General features: G+C 42.1%; 1 protein-coding gene and 1 long non-coding RNA gene across 4 annotated transcripts in view; one reads left to right on the forward strand and one right to left on the reverse strand.

Annotated features, from left to right (window-relative positions):
* The window catches only part of LOC119488568 (vitamin D3 hydroxylase-associated protein-like), a 29,665-nt gene extending 11,694 nt beyond the window's left edge, over positions 1-17,971 (forward strand). The window contains exons 2-16 of one of the 3 annotated variants that reach the window (XM_037770346.1): positions 5,595-5,853; positions 6,315-6,428; positions 6,730-6,873; positions 7,174-7,265; positions 7,378-7,584; positions 7,688-7,728; positions 9,714-9,838; positions 10,660-10,785; positions 10,907-11,004; positions 13,187-13,286; positions 14,754-14,797; positions 14,911-14,950; positions 15,033-15,141; positions 15,293-15,438; positions 16,840-17,971. In XM_037770346.1, coding sequence (XP_037626274.1) covers positions 5,626-5,853; positions 6,315-6,428; positions 6,730-6,873; positions 7,174-7,265; positions 7,378-7,584; positions 7,688-7,728; positions 9,714-9,838; positions 10,660-10,785; positions 10,907-11,004; positions 13,187-13,286; positions 14,754-14,797; positions 14,911-14,950; positions 15,033-15,141; positions 15,293-15,438; positions 16,840-16,962 — 1,737 coding nt within the window. In that variant the 5' untranslated portion in view covers positions 5,595-5,625 and the 3' untranslated portion in view covers positions 16,963-17,971. Of the gene's footprint in view, positions 1-5,594; positions 5,854-6,314; positions 6,429-6,729; positions 6,874-7,131; positions 7,266-7,377; positions 7,585-7,687; positions 7,729-9,713; positions 9,839-10,659; positions 10,786-10,906; positions 11,005-13,186; positions 13,287-14,753; positions 14,798-14,910; positions 14,951-15,032; positions 15,142-15,292; positions 15,439-16,839 lie in introns of those variants that run through there. The other 2 variants (XM_037770345.1, XM_037770347.1) reach the window with 2 other exon arrangements.
* On the reverse strand, positions 15,314-22,438 carry LOC119488570. Its single transcript, XR_005206985.1, has 3 exons — positions 22,332-22,438; positions 19,112-19,237; positions 15,314-15,428 (listed from the first exon to the last, which is right to left on the reverse strand). It is a non-coding gene; the product is annotated as an uncharacterized LOC119488570 (long non-coding RNA).
* Between the last annotated feature and the right edge of the window lie 561 nt (positions 22,439-22,999).

Below are 22,999 nucleotides of genomic sequence, written 5' to 3' on the forward strand. Positions count from 1 at the left end.
CTAACACTAGTCTAGTACAGCGGAGCTCTGTGTCAGCCACCTCAGCATGTTGTTCAAATATTTTCAAATAGACTATGATTAATAATACTCTTCGGTCAAGATGAGTTCAGTTGATAAATGTGGCTTGCAAATGATTCTCATTCATGATACAAAGATGTAATGTTGTATTCCATTAAAATCTCTTTTAACAGTTGGCGTTGTTTCAGGGTCATTACAGAATTTTCCACAACTCTCCTTCTACTTAAGTGAAATGTGCTCAGCAACATCCCTCAAGTTTGACATTGATTTTGATTTTTAAGATGGATCTTCCTAGATTTCAGAATACATTGTCCTCTTCAAAGAAATAATAAATGGTCTTCACAAAATCAATTTTGCCCAGCATTTCCAAGTAAGGGTTCGGTGCTCGTAGCTGACTTTATATACTAGAAGTTAACTGGTGTAGCATTATTGCATGGAGCAGATTAATAATCATTAATGGATATAAAAATATGGATCTATAATTAATAACTAAAAATTATGAATCATAAACCCCTGAATTGTTGTAAAAGGTAAAGGAGAGTGATGGCACTCAGCTTCAGCTATTATACACAGTTAGTTTCAATATAAGAATTCAACCTTAATTTCAATCGTTTTTTCCGATCTTAATCTGTCTCTCTGGTCTCTCTCGTAGCTGGAGGGCTCTCCTGGCATCGTTGCCAGTTCAAAATGTCCTCTGTTTTAAGTCTTTCCTTAAAAGTTTCTTTTCTTCACACTGGCTGGAACCAGGGGCTGCACGGTGGTGCAGTGGTTAGCACTGGCGCCTCACAGCTAGAGGGTCGCAGGTTCGAATCCGGCTTGGGGCCCTTCTGTGTGGGGTTTGCATGTTCTCCCCGTGTTAGCGTGGGTTTTCTCCGGGTACTCCGGTTTCCTCCCACAGTCCAAAGACATGCAGGTTAGGTTAATTGTTGACTCTAAATTGCCCGTAGGTGTGAATGGTTGTCTGTCTCTATGTGTCCCTGCGATGGACTGGCGACCTGTCCAGGGTGTACCCCGCCTTCGCCCAATGTCGGCTGGGATAGGCTCCAGCCCCCCCCGCGACCCCTAACGGGACAAGCGGTTGCAGATGGATGGCTGGAACCAAGTCTTCAGCACGTTGTGTGGAGCTGCAGCGTACTTTAGGGGTCAGCAATCAGGACATAAAGGCATAGCAGTGAGAGAGATGACCTTGTTTGCATGATTCAGAGTTCTTTTAGCCGTAGTTGGAGCATGTCGGCTGGATGCCGATCTCAGCATGTCTTAAGATGTTGGGCCTCCGGTCCTCAGGACGGGCGATCACCCTGTGTCCCAGATCGGTACAAAGGTAAAGGAGAGTGATGGCACTCAGCTTCAGCTATTATACACATTAATTTCAATATAAGAATTCAACCTTAATTTCAATTAGGATGGAAATTTAGGACGCCACCCAATTTTGGATAACTAGGAAAAACTTCAAAATTGTATATTAATCAATTAAGTCTCCTAATCTTAGGGTTGCTACAGACTTCTTCAGTGATTTGAGTTGTTTTATATACACACATAAATCAAATAACCAATTTCTTTATAAAATAAATTGTTTAACTGGTTTGCAGGATTCAGAGTTCTTTTAGCCGTAGTTGGAGCTTGTCGGCTGGATGCCGATCTCAGCATGTCGTGAGGTGCTGGGCCTCCGGTCCTCAGGACGGGCGATCACCCTATGTTCCAGATCGGTGCGGTGCAATGCAGAAGGTGGACCCCAACGCGAGGCTCGCTGCACATTATCCCTTACATATCCAATATAATTTGGTACCCTAAATAATTCTTGTCAAGCTAAACCTCTGTAAACTGATTACTTAGAGATAAAATTGATATTAAGTTGGAAGAACCTTTTGCTATGACTGCCTCACAATAATTTATTGCCACTTTGAAAAAACACTTGCTCTGTAACTGTCATGCATGTGATTATTACACAAGGAAAACAAAGAAGGGAAGCTGTTTGAGGTGTTTTTTAAAAATTGCTGATAAAGTCTGAAGAAGAGCTTGTGCTCGAAACGTCACTAGCTAAGATGTGCTAATAAATTGCACTTAAAGGGAGCTACAGTGTGCAGACCTTCTTCTACGTCTTTCATTTTTAAAAAGTGCAACATTTAATTTGCTCAAGTCCTGCCTGGAAATTTGTCACTGAAATGACAGTTTTCATCTGGTGATGCTTCACTATTAGCGGAGACACAGGACACAGGAGGGAACAAAGGATGCGATGGTGTAACTTTAAAAATGAACACAATTGATCCTAGTGTTGCTATCTGTTGGCAAAAAGGGTCAGATGTCTACTTCCTGCATTTGGTTAGACTTTGTAGCCCGACCTAACATGAACTCCAGAAGCAGCTGAATCTTTACTGTGTTACTGAATTGATAATGAGTGTCAGCCACTAGATAATTATTTAGTGTGACCTGTAAAACTACTCAACCCTGTCTCTTTTTTAAAAAGGGATTTCTTCCTGCATAGACCAAACTGGTCTGCCAATTAAGGTGCGGAGCATATTAAGAGTTTTTAGTCTGGCAATCTCCTCTCTTAAAGTAGCATTAGTGAGTGTCCCACAGACCGTGTGTGTGTGGCGGCGGTGAGTGTGGGGTTGTCGTTATAGCTGTGAACGTAGCTGTAGTGTGTATACAGTTTATTTGTCGGTGAATAAATGACCAAGCCAACCAAGCCCGAACCAACTTTCTGTACCTTGCTACTCTGGCTCAGACTCAATACAAGCACTGAGTGAGTGCATTGAACAATCAATAATTGGATGTGCCAGAATTTTCTTCAGCTGAACAAAGACAAAAATGAGATCGTAGTTTTTGGAGCCAAAGAGGAAAGATTAAAGGGTAGTGCTCACCTTCAATCTGTAATGTTTAAAAGCACGGACCAAGCCAGAAATCTTGTTGTAGTCATGGACTCTGACCTGAGTTTTAACAGCCATATTAAGACAATTACAAAGACAGCCTTCTCTCACCTGAAGAATATAGCAAGAATTAAAGGACTGATGTCTCAGCAGGATTTAGAAAAACTAGTCCATGCATTCATCTTCAGCCGACTTGACTACTGTAACGGCGTCTTTACGGGTCTTCCTAAAAAATGTATCAGACAGCTGCAGCTGATTCAGAACGCTGCTGCTAGAGCCCTCACTAAGACCAACAAAGTGGATCATATCAGTCCAGTTCTGAGGTCTCTACACTGGATCGCTGTCTCTCAGAGAATTGATTTCAAAATACTCCTGCTAGTTTACGAAGCACTAAATATACTGGAAAAACAAAGTTTGGAAACTTGTGTTTGATGGATTATTTCACTGTTGTTCCAATGCTAATTGGCATTGTATTTTACATCGTTGGAAAGCCTGTTTATTTACCTTCGCAATGATGTCCCACTTGTAAGGATCATGCATTTGTGAGATGAGCAGCACAGCTGATTATGTGGATAGCGCCCAAGAAAAATTTGCCAATATGCTCCGTCAATGGTAAACAGTGTATTCTCCTGTTGGTATTGACTCTTGTTTTGAGTTGTTTGGTGGATTGGATGATTGAACTCTCCATCAGTAACAAGGAACAAACAAGACATATTGGCTATTTTACACTTTATTCATTTAATACACCGTCAGGAGCCTCAGTAGCGGGTGGAAGATCCATACGCAGCCACAACAGCCTGGCACCTCGTCCTCATGCTGGTCACCAACCTGGTCACACGTTGCTGTGGGATGGCGTTCCATTCCTCAACCAGGATTCGTTGCAGGTCAGCCAACGAGATTGTGTTGGTCACTAACACGTACAGCACGCCCAACCTGATCCCACATGTTGAATTGGGTTCAGGTGTGGACTCTTGGCAGGCCGTTCCATTCTCTCTACTCCCACATTGTGGAGGTAGTCTGTGATAACCCTGGCTCTGTGGGGGCGAGCGTTGTCATCTTGGAGGATGAAGTTAGGTGCCAGATTGTGGAGATATGGGATCGTCACTGGCTGCAGAATCTCATCCCGATATCTCACTGCATTGAGATGGCCTTCAATGATGACAAGCTTTGTTTTGCCAGTGAGGGAGATGCCGCCCCACACCATGACACAGCCCCCACCAAAAGCTGTTACTCCATCGGTGCTACAATCAGCATAGCGTTCTCCGCGTCGTCTCCATACTTTCACCCTGCCGTCCAACTTTGGCAGACAGAACCTGGACTCATCACTGAACATGACATTCCCCCACATGTTCAGGTTCCATTGTCTGTGTTGTCGACACCAGCGCAAACGAGCCTGACGGTGAAGGGCAGTCATTGCAGGCTTCCTGGTAGCCTTATGAGAATACACTGTTTAGAGCATTTTGGCAAATTTTTCTTGGGCGCTACCCACATAATCAGCTGTGCTGCTCATCCCACAAATGCATGATCCTTACAAGTTGGACATCATTGCGAAGGTAAATAAACAGGCTTTCCAACGATATAAAATACAATGACAATTAGCATTGTAACAACAGAGAAATAATCCACCAAACACAAGTTTCCGAACTTTGTTTTTCCAGTTTAGTTTAGGGCCAAAATACATTTCTGATCTTCTGCTATGTATTGAACTATCCAGACCTCTCAGGTCATCTGGAACAGGACTGCTTAGTGTCCCCAGAGTCAAAACTGAATATGCAGAAGCAGCGTTCAGTTTTTATGCACCAAATATTTGGAACAAGCTCCCAGAAAACTGCAGGACCAACTCCAACTCTGAGTTCTTTTAAATCAAAGCTTAAAACTTTCTTGTTTGCTGCTGCCTTTTATTAAACCAGATAATTATCTTATACTGCACTAGAGCTTTTACTCTTGTGTGTTATACTCTATTTTAGCTTCTATTCTAGCTTTTATTTTTAGCTTGCTTTTTATTTTCTAGTCTTTGACATTTTTATATTTTTATGACTGTTTTAATTATGTCTTAATGTTCTTTTGTACTTTGTCTCAATGTTCTTGAATGTTTGTGTAAAGCACTTTGAATTGCCCTGTTGCTGAAATGTGCTATACAAATAAAGCTGCCTTGCCTTAAGGTGGGCTGTTAAAGTGGAACAGCTTTTCTCCTTTAAGTGACAAGCCGCTCCTCTGAGTTTTGCTCGGCTTTTTAATTAATTTTTGATATTTCTTTTAAACGTTTAACCAAAAGCATTAATCGGTTAAAATTCTTAATGTCGGATAACGGTTAAACGGTTAATTATTAATACGTATCTCTAATAGAAATATACTTTCTCTATTCTATTTCTATGCTCATGTATAAAAAAAAAAGACTAAGAATAACTCCACTGTTTCACTCAAATAGCAATTCTAAACCAGGACTGAAATCTTAAGGATTGCCACTTTAAATCAAACTGATCTTTAAGATAAAATGACTCACTTGAGGCAGCACTTCTGCCTCTACCTTTCAAATGCTATTGCTCTACCGGTTTCGGTGGGTTCTTCCCTGGCTGTAGTTTGAGCAAATTGGTTAGTGACCTGAGGTGCTGGAGCTAATATGTAATTTAACCACGCCTGGTTGTTGACTTGCTAATCCAACAAATAATCATGAATGATCCAACACCAGTCTGTTTGTTGTACCCTCAGTTTCATCCTTGTGCTTGGAGTGAGAAGACAAATGGGGGGAATCATGGAAAACGTGAAACAGTTTCTTCAGAGAGTGGAGCTCAACAACTGGACCGCGGCACTACTGACGGCTGCTGCCTGCGGTGTGGGAGCTCTGGTGGTTCTGGTTCAGAAGGTCTACAGCCACCAAGAGATGCAAGACAAGATGCAGAGAGCCAGAAACCGGAGAGCACACAGCCTGCAGCGGGCTGAACAGGCTGTTCTCCAGTACAAGAAGTCGGTAAGAGTTGAATGAGACTTGAGGGCGTGTTTAGAGGGTTACAATGCTTTTACTGCTTTTAATTCAGACCTATACTGTATACATTACGTTTTTGACAGATAACTAAATTGCATCATTTGTTGTCGACATGCTTACGAGCTTTGGGAAATGTTAATATCTGGACTACCGTTCTGCATCTGTCATTGTCTGTTCAATTTTAGACTGTTGATCAAACAAAACAAACAATATGATAATCTATAGTGCTTTTTATTTATAGTGACAAAATGATTCATCGATTAATGCAGACAATAATCAGCAGATCAGCTGAGAATCAAAATAATAGTTTGTTGCTGCCCAATATTTGTCATCTGTTAAGAACATTTAGCTAATTTATGAAAGGGATGATTATTGTCTGTGTGTGAATTCATTTCCCACACACATGTTACTGTGTCATAGTCTGTTTGTGTGTGTGTGTCCTCTAGCATCCAGTGACCGACTCTGCTTTCATCTTGTCGCTGTCTCTGTCTGAGCTGACGAAGAACCTGCAGGACGGCTCGCTGAGCCCCGAGGACGTGTTTTACTCTTACATGGAAAAGGTTCAAAACCATCATAACACTAATCATTTATCACCAAAACAGAACAATCATGTTTATAAATAATCTGGTTTTGTTTGTCTAGTAGAGCTCAATGTTCCAATTTAAGGTTATCATTACAATATCTTGAATGAATCATTAACTCTACAGAGCACTTAGTGTTCTCTCATTGTTACTAAGTCAATATTGATTTACTTGGTTGCACATTTCTTACTTGACTTTCGTGTTCTACAAAACCAGACTTTTGGAGGAAATCATACATATGAACCTGTCTGTGCTGTTTTTTTTTTTTCTTTTCCCACAGACTCTGGATGTAAACAAAGATCTCAATTGCTGCACCGGGATCTTGTTGGAGAGTTTTGACCAGCTGAAAACGGTTGCCTCCTCCAACAAGCGAGGTCTCTTGTATGGAGTTCCAGTTAGCATCAAAGAAAACTATGCATACAAGGTATTTTGTAGTTGTGTATTACCTTTGGATAGATGGATAGATTTGTATTGTTCCCAAAGGGAAAATTTCTTTCCACAGAACAGAACAGAGCAGCATTATGTGTTCCCCCCAGGCGGCAACCTCTGGGTCTAAAAAGTGAAGCCAATGCGAAAGAGCCAGCAGGGTTGCAAAAAGAAGTCTGATTGTATAGAAGTCTATGAGAAAATGTGCTCTTATCTAACACTGCTCTCTTTGCCTGTGTTCATTTTACAACACAAGAATTATGACTCGTCTTGCGGTTTGATCATTAATCTGGACCAGCCTGCCCAGGAGGACAGCGTGCTTGTTAAAGTTCTCAAGAGACAAGGAGCTATTCCCTTTGTGAAAACCAACATTCCCCAAACATTATTGAAGTAAATAATTTCTCAATCAATTTATCGCAAATATAAGCTGTGACACTGTGTCACTTGTTTTTGCATGTGCAAAGGCTGTGATCTGTTTGTCTTTTTTATATTTCATCTCCAGTTATGACTGTGGGAACCCCATCTATGGGCAGACGGTGAACCCCCACAACCTCCAGAAGACCAGCGGAGGTTCGTCCGGTGGGGAGGGGGCTCTCATCGCTGCCGGGGGCTCCCTGCTTGGTTTTGGCAGTGATGCAGGGGGTAGTGTCCGTCTTCCTGCCTCATTCTGTGGGATCTGTGGCCTCAAGCCAACAGCACGTCGGCTTAGGTGAGCGTCTCTGCTTCAGTCAGTTTTGGATAATCACTGTACAGTCATGACACTTTGATCTTTGCTTAGTTTTAGATGTTTTATTTCTTTGTGTCTCGATCAGTTCACGGGGCTTGAGACCCATTTATAGAGGGCAAAAATCAGGTAAGTTACAGTCGTATCATCATTGCCTACATACCAAGTGTTGTCTGAAAAAGTAGTTTGGTGTTTCACTATGGGAATCACCTCAGTGTGACCAACTACGGAAGCTCCAGTGACACCACGTCTGTCAATGACAGTCAGGTCGAACAGTGTTAGGGCTACGCCCCCTCATATTACCACAGTCGACCGACCCCCTCACAAATCATTCTCGCTTTCTTCCCCTTAAGAAACTATAAGCTCCCTCAGCTCATCTAGGCTAGCTTGGATTTTCTACTCAACAGTTCACAGAAGACCCGTTAAGGAATACGTCATCAAACTCAGTTCCCAGCTTTAGTCTGGATTTGCTGAGTAAGTACTTTGAGTGCTTCTAAGTAACTTATTTGTTTACTGGTGTAGCTGGTGACTGTGTGACATTATACCTTACGGCTAACGTATCGGACAAGGGCTGGCTTCACTGCTGCAGCTGCAGCAGTGAAGGGGAGACAGGGGGCGGGGCGGGCCGGGCCGCAGAGACAGGCAGCTGGTCAACAGACTAGCCATCAGCCTTGGTCAGAAAACCCTAAGCCATGGGGCAAACACTCTTTTGCTGCAGTTGCAGCAAGAAACCGCCCATTCTACCCCGGAGAAGGGAAGAAGAAGCGTGCGACCTAACACCCCTTGCGTCTTCCTCTCCCCTTCCACAAAGAAAAAAGAAAGGGGATGGAGGTGGAACAAAGCCCCCAAGTTCATGTTTCAGAGACCCTGGTGTGTTCCACCGGACAACACCATTGTGGTAGCGTACATCAACTGCCAGGGCGGCACTCACTCACTGCAGTTGCACAGGTTAGCTCAGAAGATAAGCATGTGGAGCAGCACCAGGCTCATGAACCTCTGAGTGACACATGTGCCAGGCGTTTTAAACAGGGGTGCAGATCTTCTGTCCCTGTACGGAGAGTGGACTCTCCATCCGCAGGTGGTGGAGCGGGTTTGGCAGAAATACAGCCGGGCAGCCGTAGATCTCTTCACCTCGCAGGAAAACGCTTACTGTCCACTGTTTTTCTCCCTGTCAGACGTAAATGTACTTCTGGGGGCGGATGCTCTGGCCAACTCATGGCCAAACATGCTGCTCTATGCATTCCCCCCTCTCAGCTTGAACTCCCCCACTCTGGCCAGGGTGAGAGAGAGTTGCTAATCCTGCACCAAAGTGGTCGTCCAAGCATTGGGTAGTGGAAATATTACAGCTTCTAGCGGGCGAGCCGTGGCCTCTTCTCATAAGCAGGGATCTTCTGTCCCAGGCGAGAGGGGAGATCTAACACCCTCACCCAGACCGCATAGCGCTCTGGGCTTGGCCTTTGACAGATGGAACCTGAATTCTGCAGGCCTGCCGGAACAGGTCATTGACACCATTCAGAGTTCAATGGCCTCCTCCACTCACTTTCTTTACAGTGGTAAGTGGCGAATTTTTGAGAAGTGGTGCGAGTCGAGGCACACCATTCCTTTACAGGCTGGATGTCTCGGGGCCATCATTGGCAAAGGCTGTGCTAGAGGCAAACGCGCCAGGGTCTCTGTGAAGTTCACTGTGATGTTCACTGTCCAGTATCCAGACCAATATCGTTTATGGCTTCAAGAAATATATGCAATACAGGAGGGGTCTATATCTCTCATAGTGAAACACTGAACAACGTTAGAAAAAGAACTTTGGGTTACTTAACGTAATCCCCAGTTCTTTGATAACAGAGTGAGGTGTTTCACCATCACTTCCCTCCTTGCATATACACAGAAAGAAACTGGTCTAGAATGATTTGTGAAGAGTCGGTCGACTGTGGTATTATGAGGGGGCGTAGCCCTAACACAGTTCTGTCACTGACAGACGTGGTGTCATTGGAGCTTCCATAGTTGGTCACGCCGAGGCGATTCCCATAGTGAAACTCCTCACTCTGTTATCAAAGAACCAGGGATTACGTTAAGTAACCCAAAGTTAATTGTTCTTATGTTTCTTATTAAATTAGTGTCGTCAAGTCCTGGACCACTGGCGAGGGATGTGGAAAGTCTGGCACTGTGTATGCAGGCTCTGCTCTGTGACGACATGTTTTCTTTGGACCCCACCATTCCACCCATACCTTTCAATATGCAGGTGTGTCCACTATAAACTGTTCTACAAGGGAGTATGTACTAGAGTATTTCTTGGCTGGGACCAGTAACTTCTTGGAGTCTCTCTTGGAGTCTCTGGCCAAGAAATAGTCTGGCACATAACCCCCCCCCTGTGAAATGGTGAATTGAACAAAATAAAATACAAACAAAAACAGGCATGCTTTGATGATGATAATTAATAGGCAGAGCATTAGTCGGCCATTAGCTGCTCTTGCTGTGGGACTATTTCTGTTGTTTTCTTGTTTTTTGGGGTTTATTATCTGTCTAGTTCGCCCTGGCACATGAGCCGGTAGCGGACAAAAAGATATGGGCATTGCCCTTGGGGCGGACTAGTTTCTTTTATTTTCTTCAATATATCCCATCAGCAAAATGCCAGCAAATATGGATATTTCGTTAGATAAAAATGTGAATTTTTTATTTTTCCAATACATTTGGACTTTTGGACTTTACAAAAGACCTGGAGTTATTGGAAATGTTTGTATCACCCAGCTGGCCTCTTTCGACACGAAGGAGCAGCAGCTTGTATCTGCAACCTCATTCTTTCGATCACTACCCAAAGCTCATGACCATAGGTGAGGTTTGGAACGTAGATGGACTGGTAAATTGAGAGCTTTGCCTTCCGGCTCAGCTCCTTCACCACAACGGTCTGGTACAATGCCCGCATAACTGCAGGTGCCGCACCGAACCACCCATCTCCTAGTCCATTTTACCCTCATTCGTGAACAGTGCAGAGACACAATTCTGAGGGCCCCAACTGCCCTGTCTCCCTACTGATCTGACAGAATGGAAATGTCTTGTCCTCAGATATACCAGAGCTCCAAACCTCTCAGGATCGGTTACCTAGAAAACGACGGCCACACACAACCGTCTCCAAGCATGGCCCGAGGCGTCAGAGAGGTCAAAGCTCTGTTAGAGCAAGCAGGGCACACTGTAAGACACACACACACACACACAAACACACACAATATGATCTATGGCCACATTAAATATGTGATGTGAGCTATGTGTTTTTAATGCGGATACTTTTTCCCTCTGTCATGTTTGCCTGTAGTTGGTGCCCTACACTCCTCTGAGGGTCAATGACATTCTAACTGATCTTATCATAAGGGGTTTCTTCGCAGACGGAACTACCTCCCTGCTTCAAAAACTGTGAGTTCAAGTTCCCTTTAAGACATTATTTAGTCAGTGTAGTCCTTGTTAATCACCTAATTAATTTGAAGATTGTGTGTAATTGAAGTGTCAGTTTTTCTAGAGCATTTCTAGTGCCTCTGCACGGCTCTCAAAATGGCGACAGCTAAGCCGTCGGCTCGTAGCTAACGGTGCTACTGTAACAGCGCTAACAGTAAAAACAAAGGCAACATTGCTGACAGAGCCAACAGTGTTAAACTGGGCAGGGGTAAACAGAGGGTGAGTGCTACGCTTCCGCAATGGCGGCAGAGCAGCGTCTGTAAACTAGCCAGTGGGGCACACTCATATGCACTAAATGGAACACATGGCAGGCCCAGCTATTTCAACAAAGCACGGAGAATCTCAGATTACAAAACACACAGAGGGAGAGTGACTTCATTCTCTGCTCAGGTAGACATTATTCCTCTATATTTTTACATAGCAAATAGTTGATGCTGCTATATTAATTCTCTGAATATCTTATAAAGAACCTTTTAAGGCCCAAGCACCGAGTGGTGCGAAGGCCCTATTGCAATTCAAGGAATTAGTCTTGTTTTTATATAACTCAAGCGCATTTTTGAGGGGCTACAGATACTCGAAAAACTCACGAAACTTGGCACATGCATCAGAAGTGGTGAACTGATTTGACCGCATCAAGATAAACGATAGGGGGCGCTAATTCTCCAGTCAGGTGCTGACTAACCATTGCAGAAGACAAGGGCGCAATGAGATGGGCTAAAAACGGTGGAAAACAATGTGGAAAACATAACGGAAATATGGCATTTGTTAGTTTAATGCACTTCAGATTGTGGAATCTAATATAGTGCAAAATGATCGCGGTCAGCTCAAATAGTTGCGATCATGTATAACTGCGACAGGCCTAGTGAAGTCTAGGTAACACATAGTTCATCAAATGTATACAAAATGTCTAATATTTCATCTCCAGCACCACATACTCCAAGCAGGAAATCATATTTTACTCATCCATGCACATATAATACTGTGCACTACACACACACACACACACATATACACACACTAAGTCATAGTGCCACATACTGGCAACATGAAGCAAGTCTCATGTGACAAACATGATTCAATTTACATCAAATTTACATTGTGTGGTCAACACTTGATATACAGCAACATAATGTATAATTAGTATGTGTTCCTTAGCACCATATATTGGACACAGGAAGTGATTAACTCTTTCATGCAGTGTCCAATAGTCCTGTCAACCAACCTCCAGCAACAACACCAGAACAACACGGGGGTGCGAGAACCTGTTCATCGCTGCTTGCAGCTTTCATTTTTTTTTATCTTTTGAGATTGTCTTTTGATTTATTACTTTAATTAATCGTTTACTCTTCAGAATGTCAAAAAAAATGTGTAAAATGCCTTTTACAAGTTCCCATAGCTCATGGTGACATCTACAAATTGCTTGTGTTGATCGATCAACAGTCTAAAATCCAATTATATTTCATTTACACAGATGTAACAGAGAAAAGTAGCAAATTCTGACATTTGAAAAGATGCAATCAGTAAGTGCTTTTGCTTGATAAATGGCTTAAAGGTACAGTGTGTAGGATATGGTGACATCTAGTGGCGTGGTGGCAGATTGCAACCAACTGAGTACCCCTCCACTCACTCCTGAATGAATAATCCAAAATGTTTTGAAATGTTGTTCAATTCAATTCAATTAAATTTATTTTTGTATAGCGTCAAATCACAGCAGAAGTTATCTCAAGACGCTTTATATATAGAGCAGGTCTATGACCGTACACCATAGTTTAGAGACCCAACAGTATCCACCAAGCGCACTGTGGCCAGGAAAAACTCCCCGATTACTGGGAAGAAACCTGGAGCAGAACCGGGCGCAGGGCGGGCGGCCATCTGCCGAGACTGGATGGGGGGATAGATAGTTCTGACGGCTGGTCTACTATTTTGGTCCAACAACTCAACAACTATCAGATGGATTACCATGAATTGATTATAGTCCCTAATGGATGAACCCTAATGACTTTGGTGATCCTCTGACTTTTCCTCTAGCGCCACCATGAAGTTTACATTTGTGCTTTTGAGTGAAATGTTTTGACCATATTATAATCCCTTTGAACACATTTTTCTGTTGTGTGCCAATGATCCCTTTTTGCTTCTATTTTAGGAAGGGGGGCCCTCTGGACCCCTGTCTCAGACCCCAGGTTCTCCCTTACTACCTTCCTACGTGGTTGAAGAAAACCCTCTCATTCCTCCTCAAGCCCCTGGTGAGTTCTCTCCTTCTGTGACAGACATGCATAAATACAGACTATCCATCCATCCATCCATTTTCTACTGCTTATCCGGGGCCGGGTCGCGGGGGCAGCAGGTTTATAAACCCAGCAACGTTTTCCAGCTCTTCCTGGGGGACCCCGAGGCGTTCCCAGGCCAGCCGAGATATATAATCTCTCCAGTGTGTTCTTGGTCTACCCCGGGGCCTCTTACCAGTTGGACATGCCCGGAAAACCTCCAAAGGGAGGCGTCTAGGAGGCATCCTGATCAGATGCCCGAACCACCTCAGCTGGCCCCTTTCGACGCGAAGGAGCAGCGGCCCTACTCCGAGCTCCCTCCGGATGTCTGAGCTAAATGCCGGTGCGCAGCTCACTTGCATTATGACCAGATAGTTTTGTCCAGTGTAGCGGTAATGGATTTTCTGGATGGGACCATGAACTCGGGCTCAACAAATGCCATCAAATTTGAAAACCCTCGTCTTCAACAAAGCTGATTGGAAGCATTTCTCTAGCTATCATCTTTGAGATGAGGGCCGTTGTTAGCTCTGCACGTCTGCTAGCATCAAACTTGCTTCGTTTGGTGACAAAGCTAGCCATAGATTGTTGATTTGTCGACGGGCCAAGGTCCCCACCTTCCGCTGGGTGCTACAGCTACGGCTGTATTAGTCTCTGCAAGTTGTTTGTTTTTGACGTCTGTGGCAGACTGGGCTCTGCATGTTGTTGTTTTGTTGTTTTTTTGCACCAGCCCATCTCACAGCGCTATACTGCCTTCATGCGGGAAAAGGCAGAACTGAATGTGCCACACACGTTTCACCGGCGCCGGCAAAAATAGAGGAATATATATAGGACTAAATATATTATGAAAAGACAATAGTGATTTTTTGATTTTTTATTATTTAATGACTAATCCAATGTTCGAAAATCATAACCCATCCCTAGTAGGCGTAGACTACTTCAAAGTTTGCGGTACCTCTCCCCCTAAACGGCGGCATTTTGATGCTGATGGATCCGCGCATTAAGCACCGCCTCTCTGGCAGTGCCCGGCCGAAAGCCCGTGCGTAATGCATCACCAGAGGATTCCACTGAGCCGGTCCGAGCCCCTCGTGGGTTGCATCGGAAAGTAATACAGTTTTCATTATTTCTCAATACATGTTCATCATATTTAGCCTAATCCAGGCACACCTTGTTTTTAAAGGGAATGGGAGATGACACTCTGATTAGTTTGATTCCTATTACACCCAAAACACACCTATGATAAGATGATTAAGACACATTAAATATAACCCCTTTGCCCCTTGTGCCTTACTTTGCGCCCAGATTATGCACTGCTTAACTAGCAAAAGTGGAGTTAGACACGGACATAATGCACTTGCGCCATGCACTTTAGACCTGCACTATAGATCATTAAAATAGGGCCCTTACAGTGTGATTTGATACTTAGTGTTTATGTCTTGTCTTTTGCAGTCTCCTCGTGGTTCTGCCATGCTCAGTGCTCTCTCTGGAATTGGGTAAGAAAGTGATTTTGACGTGACAGTTTGCTCTTGAGGTTTTGTTACTCACACATTGCATGTAATGCGGAAAATGTCAAAACATACTGATTCTTTCTCCGCCTCATTTTTAGATCTGTTGCAGATCTGTGGAAGCAGCATGCTGCTGTTGAGGTACTGTTAGATGTCAGCTAATGATGCTTGTTCATGTATGAATGCATACAGGGGACTTTGAATTCTCTTGTGTTTTCATAAGGACTACATTCAGGAAACAATAGCAGATTGGAGAAGATGCAACATAGACGTGCTGCTGTGCCCTGTGACCGGACCAGCCTATAACTTCCTCTACTGTGGCAAGCTTTTCAGTACGGTACACTTAAACGTACAATACACCATAAAAGGCAGACCACTGCTCCAAAGAGCTAGGGAGTTATCTCCCTACATCATTCTCATGATTACTGTACAGAACAGCAATGATATTAGTGTATAACCGGTTTATATTTTCTGTCCTTCCAGATGCTATCTCTTACACAGTACTTTACAATCTACTCACCTTTCCTGCTGGCGTTGTTACTGTTTCCACGGTGACGGCAGAGGATGAGGAGGAACTCAAGCACTATAAGGGCATTCATCAGGACCACTGGGAAAAGCTCTTCAAACAGGTAAGAAAACACATGTCAGTAAGAGATGACTGATACCAAAATTCCTCTTTCTGCAACAACACAAACATATGCGTGCACCGGAGCTTTTCGGTGGAACACAGCCCGGTTTCATTGCCAGGTCGTCAAATACACCGTATTGCGCTTGTGTTTTTGGTGAACGGCATGTATCCGTTTGCAACTAATGAGGGTGAGCATCGTTAACTCTCGGAACAGTGACGCTCACGCACTGTGGCGGCATGCCGTCATGGCAGTGCAATCAAAGGAGCGGAGACAGACATCGTCTTCTCAGGTCAAGCCTGCAACTTGGGGTTATGTCGGGTTACCATGGCAGGGATTGCCTAACACCTTATAGTTTGTTCTGCAGAACAAAGTCCATGAGAGCTTTGAATATGGTCAGAACCTGTTCTTAATCATTTATCCCAAAACATACAGGCTAATCCGTCTTATCATATCAGTATATTATATGATGTATTGTATATTATATGATTCAGATCAGTCATTTTGAGTTAATTTAGAGGAAGATAGAACCATGTTGGTCCACAGTTCAAAACTGGGTTGGATTGAACCCAGGGTTTGCATAATGCATTTTTGTTTGGTGATTTTCTTCGAGCATTTGACTACTTAATAGAATGCTTGGAATGCACATCCCTAATGGATAGCGCCATGGATAGCCCCAAGCGGGGCTAATGAATGAATGACATTGCAAGAAGCTATCTTTTATCTTCCAAGAGCACAATGACTACTGTCTAATCTTTAGTACAGCCTTTGTTTTGTGATCATTCCCTATTCCAAGCTGTTCTGCAATGACCTGCCACAATCTATCAATAAATTCTGCATCTTTGTACTCTTTTATTTCTTTATCATAAAGTGCTTTGTGCAGGGACTGGAGACGTGAATCAGTTTATCAGACGTCATTTTTGATGATGACGTTTACACAGACAGTGGCTCAAGTAACCCTTCTGTGGATTTGCAAAAAAAAAAAACAGAGATAATCGAACCTGTTCTGAAAACTTTAATGAGGGCCGAAAGTTTCGGAGTCGGTGTGTAAGCGTGATTGACACAATGGGAGGTTGTATTTATTTTTAAATCTGCGACAATTTCGGACGAAAAATACTGACTTGGTGTGCAAAGGCCATGGTCTGTTTATTAAACTACTGCCAATTGAGCCTACTCAATTTTTCAGAGAGATAATTTTAAGAACTTGTGATCTATGTTGACTTTTGTATTTCTCTGAAGTAAAGTTCCAACTAACTCACATTAGCCCCTGAACTTCAGTCTCAGGCTATTTAAGTGACTCTCTTAAAACAGTAGTTCCACAGTTGGTCAGTAGATGGAGGCAGGAGACTGTGGTGGTTCTGGTTGCTGACTGTTGACTGACTGGATGTTGTGTTTGTGTTTAAGGCTGTGTCTGGAGCTGAGGGTCTGCCCGTGGCGGTACAGTGTGTCGCCCTGCCGTGGCAGGATGAGCTCTGCCTGCGCTTCATGAAGGAGGTGGAACAACTGGTCAATCAGAGCAAAAAGTAAGGCCTGGAGGCCACATGTTGGGCTGCTAACTTCAGGGTCTTCAGGTCAAATTAGCTTTGAATACACCCAGTGAATGTGAAAACACAAACAACTACACCTGTTAGCCGCATTATAACAAAATGAAATATGAGTAGAAGTTAACACAATTACTATTGCTTTAGCAAAGGTAGTTGAGTTCTTGAAAATCTTTAATATTTTGAGTTTCACTCTTCTGCTCTACAAGGATAAACTCAGGCATTTTCTGCTCTTTGGCTTTTTAGGGCCATAATAAAGATTTAATAAATGTTAACCATGAAATGGTTAAAGGGGACATATCAGGTTCATACTTGTATTTTGGGTTTCTACTAGAACATGTTTACATGTTTTAATGTTCAAAAAACACTTTTTTTTTTTATTCTTACTGTCTGTCTGATTAAACCTCTGTTTGAAACACTAAAAGATTGTGCACCTTTGCAAAGGTAGTTCTCAAGCAGTAGGTGGTATATGCCTGCATGTGACGTAGGAAGGTGAGCCAAATCTGAATGGCTTGTTGAATCACATGTCTTCTGATTTAGGCAGCCCACAAAAAACTGACTGGGTTGTCTTATTTCACAGTTTGTAGGTTGGTAGACACTCCAGATACCCAAAAGAGAGTTTTTCATATGTTCCCCTTAAAGTTGACATTCATGTTTACTGATTGAAAAAGTTCTTTCCTTCCTTGTTTATCTCTTTCATTGAGAAACCTCAAGATTTTAACACTTTGTTTTGTTTGTATTGTATTGTATTGATAACATAAACTTAGACATTGTTTGCTTTTAATAAACATATTTGCTTTAAAATTAAGAGTCTGACATCACAGGCATGATTAGATGATCTTTATATTTATTTTTTGGCGAAAATCAGCATCCTGTTTGGACATTAGTATGTGTGAAATAAGTCTTTGTTTGTCTAAACAAAAACTGACAGCTTTCTATGATAGGATGAGTGAGAATAAAATAAAGTGACTGATTTCTCATAAAGGAACTGCTGCTGTTATTTGTTTCCACAATAGAAATGTTGAAATTTGTTCTCAGAGGTTGGAAGTCACTAGAGATGTTCTGATACCATTTTTTCCTTCCCAATACCGATTCCGATACCTGAACTTGGGGTATCAGCCAATACAGAGTACTGATCTGATATCAATATCTATTGTTAGTATTATTATTATTATTATTATTTAACAGCTGCTAACTACTGACCATGTATGGCCTGGCTCAGGTTAAACCCTTTGTAAAACATTAACAAATACATATAATTCTTTTATTATTCAGTTTGTCAGTTACAAAGAACATAAATAAATGAAGCCAAGAATAAATAACAATTCTGTATTCTCTCAGTTGTCTACTCAGTGGACAGCCTGTGTGCTAATTTGTCCTGCATGGTGCAATATTCACACACCCTACTCAGGTACAATGCCAGCATTTGTACCCTTTTACGTACATCCTTGTGCCTTGTTTGAGTTTAGCAGCTTGCAATTTAAAAAATTAGACTTTAAATAGGACAGGAACAGCAGTGCAACAGTATCTTAAAAACTAAATCTAGAAATAAATATAAATTCCTTTAATAATTTGTTATAGTGCTGCAGCCACAATTGAAGCTGTCGTGCTCTTTCTCGTGATGCGTCTTCAAATGTTTTCCACTGGGAAATATTACCAAATGGCTGACATTTCCCTCGCTCTGTCTACTGTTACCGTTACACTCTCCACTAGCACCGCACTGTTGTTGTTTTGCCATTGTCACGTAACAAACTACCTGCAATCAGTTCTTCTTTGCTGATCTAAAACAGTAGTTGCCAGTGGCAGCCATGATACATCCAGGGCGACAGCACAGTGAAAGCTACTGTTTTGGAGTGGCGAAGAAGAATTGATTTCCAGTTAAACAAATCGGTTTTTTTCTGGGTTGATAAATTATGGTATCAGATCGGTGCATAGACTGGTGTACTCGCCGATATCCAATCCCAAATTTTGGGCATTGGAACAACTCTACAAGTCACCAAGTTATGATCCTCTGTTCCTTCCTCTGTTCATTTGGGTCTGGTTTGAGTTGATATTTAACGCTTTTAAAACCTGTACAGTGAACACGTTTTTGTTATTGAATATTTAACAAACTGAGTTTATAAAGTGTGTTGTACCTTTAAGGCATCCAGCATCTGTGAGGGTCCAAAACCTTCGTCTTCATCCTCCACCTCTTCATCACTTTGCCAGAGATGAGCGCAGATCATTTTCATTCTTATTGTGAGTGATTGTTGCGCTGATGCCTTAACAGGAAACAGAAAAGAGATAAAGGAGACTAATGACACATGGCGCCTCCATCTACAAGGCCAGCGCACCATGTCGTCATATTGTGATTACCCCGTGCTATTGTAAATATGTGTTTCTGTTGGGTTTACATAAATTTACATATGTTTTAAAACTCTCCTGGGATGGGAAACCATTAGGGACAATGTTAGTGTTTTCCATTACAATCGCCCACGTTTGCGCTGCGGTCTCATTGAATGGAAATGGCCGTGTGCGTGCGGTAGAGGAAGGAGGGCACATTAGGCGAGGAGGGGAGCTGGAATTGAGAGGTTGTTCTTAGCATTATCTGTGGCACATAGAGAGAGAGTGTGTGGCTCTCGCTGTGCCACTCAGTCAGGGAGCATTAAGCTTTAAGAGGCAGTGAAGAGACTCAGGTCTTCAGAGGGAACTTGACATTGTTCATAAATCCCTCAGGATCTGAGACAGAAGCAATGACAAGTACACACACACACACATACACAAAGTCAGTCTGCAGATTGCCCCATTAAATACATTTACCAATTCCAATTTGGCAGTCGTGTGTATTATATTACATATTAAAATCAATTTAAATGTTATTAATATACCGTAGCACTTTAAAAACATCACAGATGATCAAAGCATAAGTGATATAGTGCAAAAGACTGTCAGTTTGCAAAATAAGATAAAAAATAAAAATGGTGACCATCTAAATTCAGATTTTTCCATTTAATCCTAACATCTTATTTCAGTTACACAATACTAGTGTCGTGTGGTGAGTTTACCAAGTTGACCCAATCGCAGAGTAACGGGCAGGACAGGTAGTTTTTAAATAAAAGCGAGCTTTAATAAAGCTGAAAAGATCCAAAACCACAAAACAGGGAGGGGAACAAAGTACAAAGAAACCACAAAGTACAAATGAAAACACACCAAAAAACCAAACTGAGAACAAAACCAAGCTACAAACCAGAAGATACGAGAAACACGGGCAGGAGGAAACAAGGAACACGGAGGACAAGGTAGACGGGGCTGGGGAGACAAACGAACCGACAAGGACAGAGGGGAAACACACAGGCTTAAATACAAGACATGATTACACACAGGTGAAACAAATCAGGGCGGGGCAGACAATCAACAAAAGGCGGGAAAACAAACAAAGGAGGGAAGTAAGACCAGACAAGACAGGAGGAGTGAACTACAAAATAAAACAGGAAACACCGGAATAATATAGAAGACACCAAATCCAAAATCACAAAAGTAAATAATAACAAGAGACTGGCACAGCCAGAACATGACAACTAGCATATAACACACACGTCACTTTAAACGTATAAGACATGTAATGTGTCAGACTGCAATCAAAATGTAAGACTTAATTTTTGCTGTTAGGTCCAACTTTCTACTAAGGGACTGCAGATGAAAATTATCAGTTTCCGCAATCACAAAGCATTTACATTTTAGTAAACAATTAATGTAAACTAAATGCAAAAAGCAAGTTTTTATAGGCCTTTGTCACAAAAGACATTTTGACATGTCGCAGTAGAAAAAACGGGTGTAAACATAAAAATGAAAGACACGGGAAACCTCTGTTGGTCTGGAGGAGCTGCAGCATTTATTTCTGCACAAACGTCCACTGTACATTCACTAGATATTCTCAGAGCAAAACTAACTCTTCTGCAGTGTGGAGTGTGCGCGCATGAACGTGAGGTGGAGCAAGAACAAGCGTGGTGTGTGAGTGAAGGCAATCAGGCAGAGGACCAGAATACAGCAGAGACTCCGGCCCTGGGTCGCGTTCGAATAGTCCTTTTTGCTTAGGAAGGTTCCTAACTGAGTGAAATGACCTGGAGGTACCTCAGTAGCAGCCATGATGACATTTCGTTTCACTTTATTTTTAATTAATTATTTATTTCGAACATGTAACAAATATCTCAGTAAAAAACAAAAGAATAATTAATAAAATGAACAGTAAACAACCAATTAACAAATAATCAACATAAATAAATATTAAGAATATTTCGAAAAGAAGTTGGAAGAAGTACAGCCTACACTTACAGTATATGGTCCTACCCCTTCTCCATAACTCGAACAATTAACTCAATAGTTATCATATATTCCTGTTTATTTAAATTCCAATTGGGTAATGAAGTGATATTTTTCCACGTTAGGTCAGATGATCCTTTATTATATGTTGATAGAGTGTTCCAGCAGCAGGAGGAGGAGCTGTGGTATATCTCTTTCACAAACCGCAGGTGAAGGAGTCTGTCACTGAAAGACCTATTTAATAACGCAGAGAGAAGCAGCGCCTTTTGTAGTCCATCTTCAGAACATTGTAGTTTCACCACAGCAGACTGACGTCACTAACATCCGCCGCCGTCGCATCATAATGACGGAGCCTAGTGAAAGAGCAATCGGATTCTCCTAACACCGCTGTTGTCTTTTCCTAACTCCTTCTGAATTCTCCTTCTCATCTTTCCTTGACCTCATGACGTTTTCCACTTATGTCAAGGAAAAGGGGTTAGGAAAAGACGTTAGGACGCAATTATTTGACTATTCGAACGCAGCCCTGGAGACCAAAGCTATGGTCTCCTCCGCGTCCTCCGACCGCGGCCAACACTGTTTTGCAAGACGGGCTTCACTCGATATAACTTTCTGGTTTTAGTGCTTCCGTGTAGTTTGTGTTGGAGTCTGATGGTACGTGTCCACAGGGAGTCTGAACGCATGTGCGCGCGAGGGAAACAGACCCGGGTGATTTATACCTGTAAAAAGTTACAAACAGTCCCTTTAACTTTTAATTATTAGTCCCCCTTTAAAATGAATTACACATAAACAAAACAATAATAGTGAAAATTACACAGAAAATGCAGCTATAACCATAGCCTACTCTTGCTACTGCATTACACACATAACGTTAGCTGCAGCATCTCTTACTACAAGTAGCAAGGAATGCTGATTGCTTGTTAACATGAAGGGTTGAGCCGAAATGGCGTCTTTGCAAGCTTACACACACACACTCTCTCTAACTCAGCAAAACTACGTAAAATACATTAATAAAGTCACTTATTATCAAGTATAGTGGAAAACAAAATATAGACGAACCTTGTGTCCTTATCAGCCAGGTGCTAAACAAACAAAAACCTACGAAACACCGTGTTTTAGAGGACACACCGGACGTTTAACGGTTTAACCGTTACCGTTGGTCTTTTTCTTTTTTCACCTCTATAACAGGTAATTAGCACAAGGCAAGGCAAGGCAGCTTTATTTGTTTAAGTCATTTCAGCAACAGGGCAATTCAAAGTGCTTTACATAAACATTCAAGAACATTGAGACAAAGTGCAACGTTAAGACATAATTAAAACAGTTATAAAAACATTAAATATTAGAAAATAAAAACAAGCTAAAAATAAAAGCTAAGATAGAAGCTAAAATAGAATATAACACACAAGAGTAAACGCTCTAGTGCAGTATAAGATCATTATCTGGTTTAATTAAAGGCAGCAGCAAACAGGAAAGTTTTAAGCTTTGATTTAAAGAACTCAGAGTTGGAGTTGGTCCTGCAGGTTTCTGGGAGCTTGTTCCAGATATTTGGGGCATTAAAAACTGAACGCTGCTTCTGCATGTTTAGTTCTGACTCTTGGGACACTAAGCAGACCTGATCCAGGTGAACTGAGAGGTCTGGATGGTTCATAACATAGCAGAAGATCAGACACTTAAAAAAAATTAACAAATATGAAAACAACACACTATACAAATATATATGGACCATG

This window comes from Sebastes umbrosus, chromosome 5 (assembly GCF_015220745.1).
Source record: "Sebastes umbrosus isolate fSebUmb1 chromosome 5, fSebUmb1.pri, whole genome shotgun sequence".
Lineage (NCBI taxonomy): Eukaryota > Metazoa > Chordata > Actinopteri > Perciformes > Sebastidae > Sebastes > Sebastes umbrosus.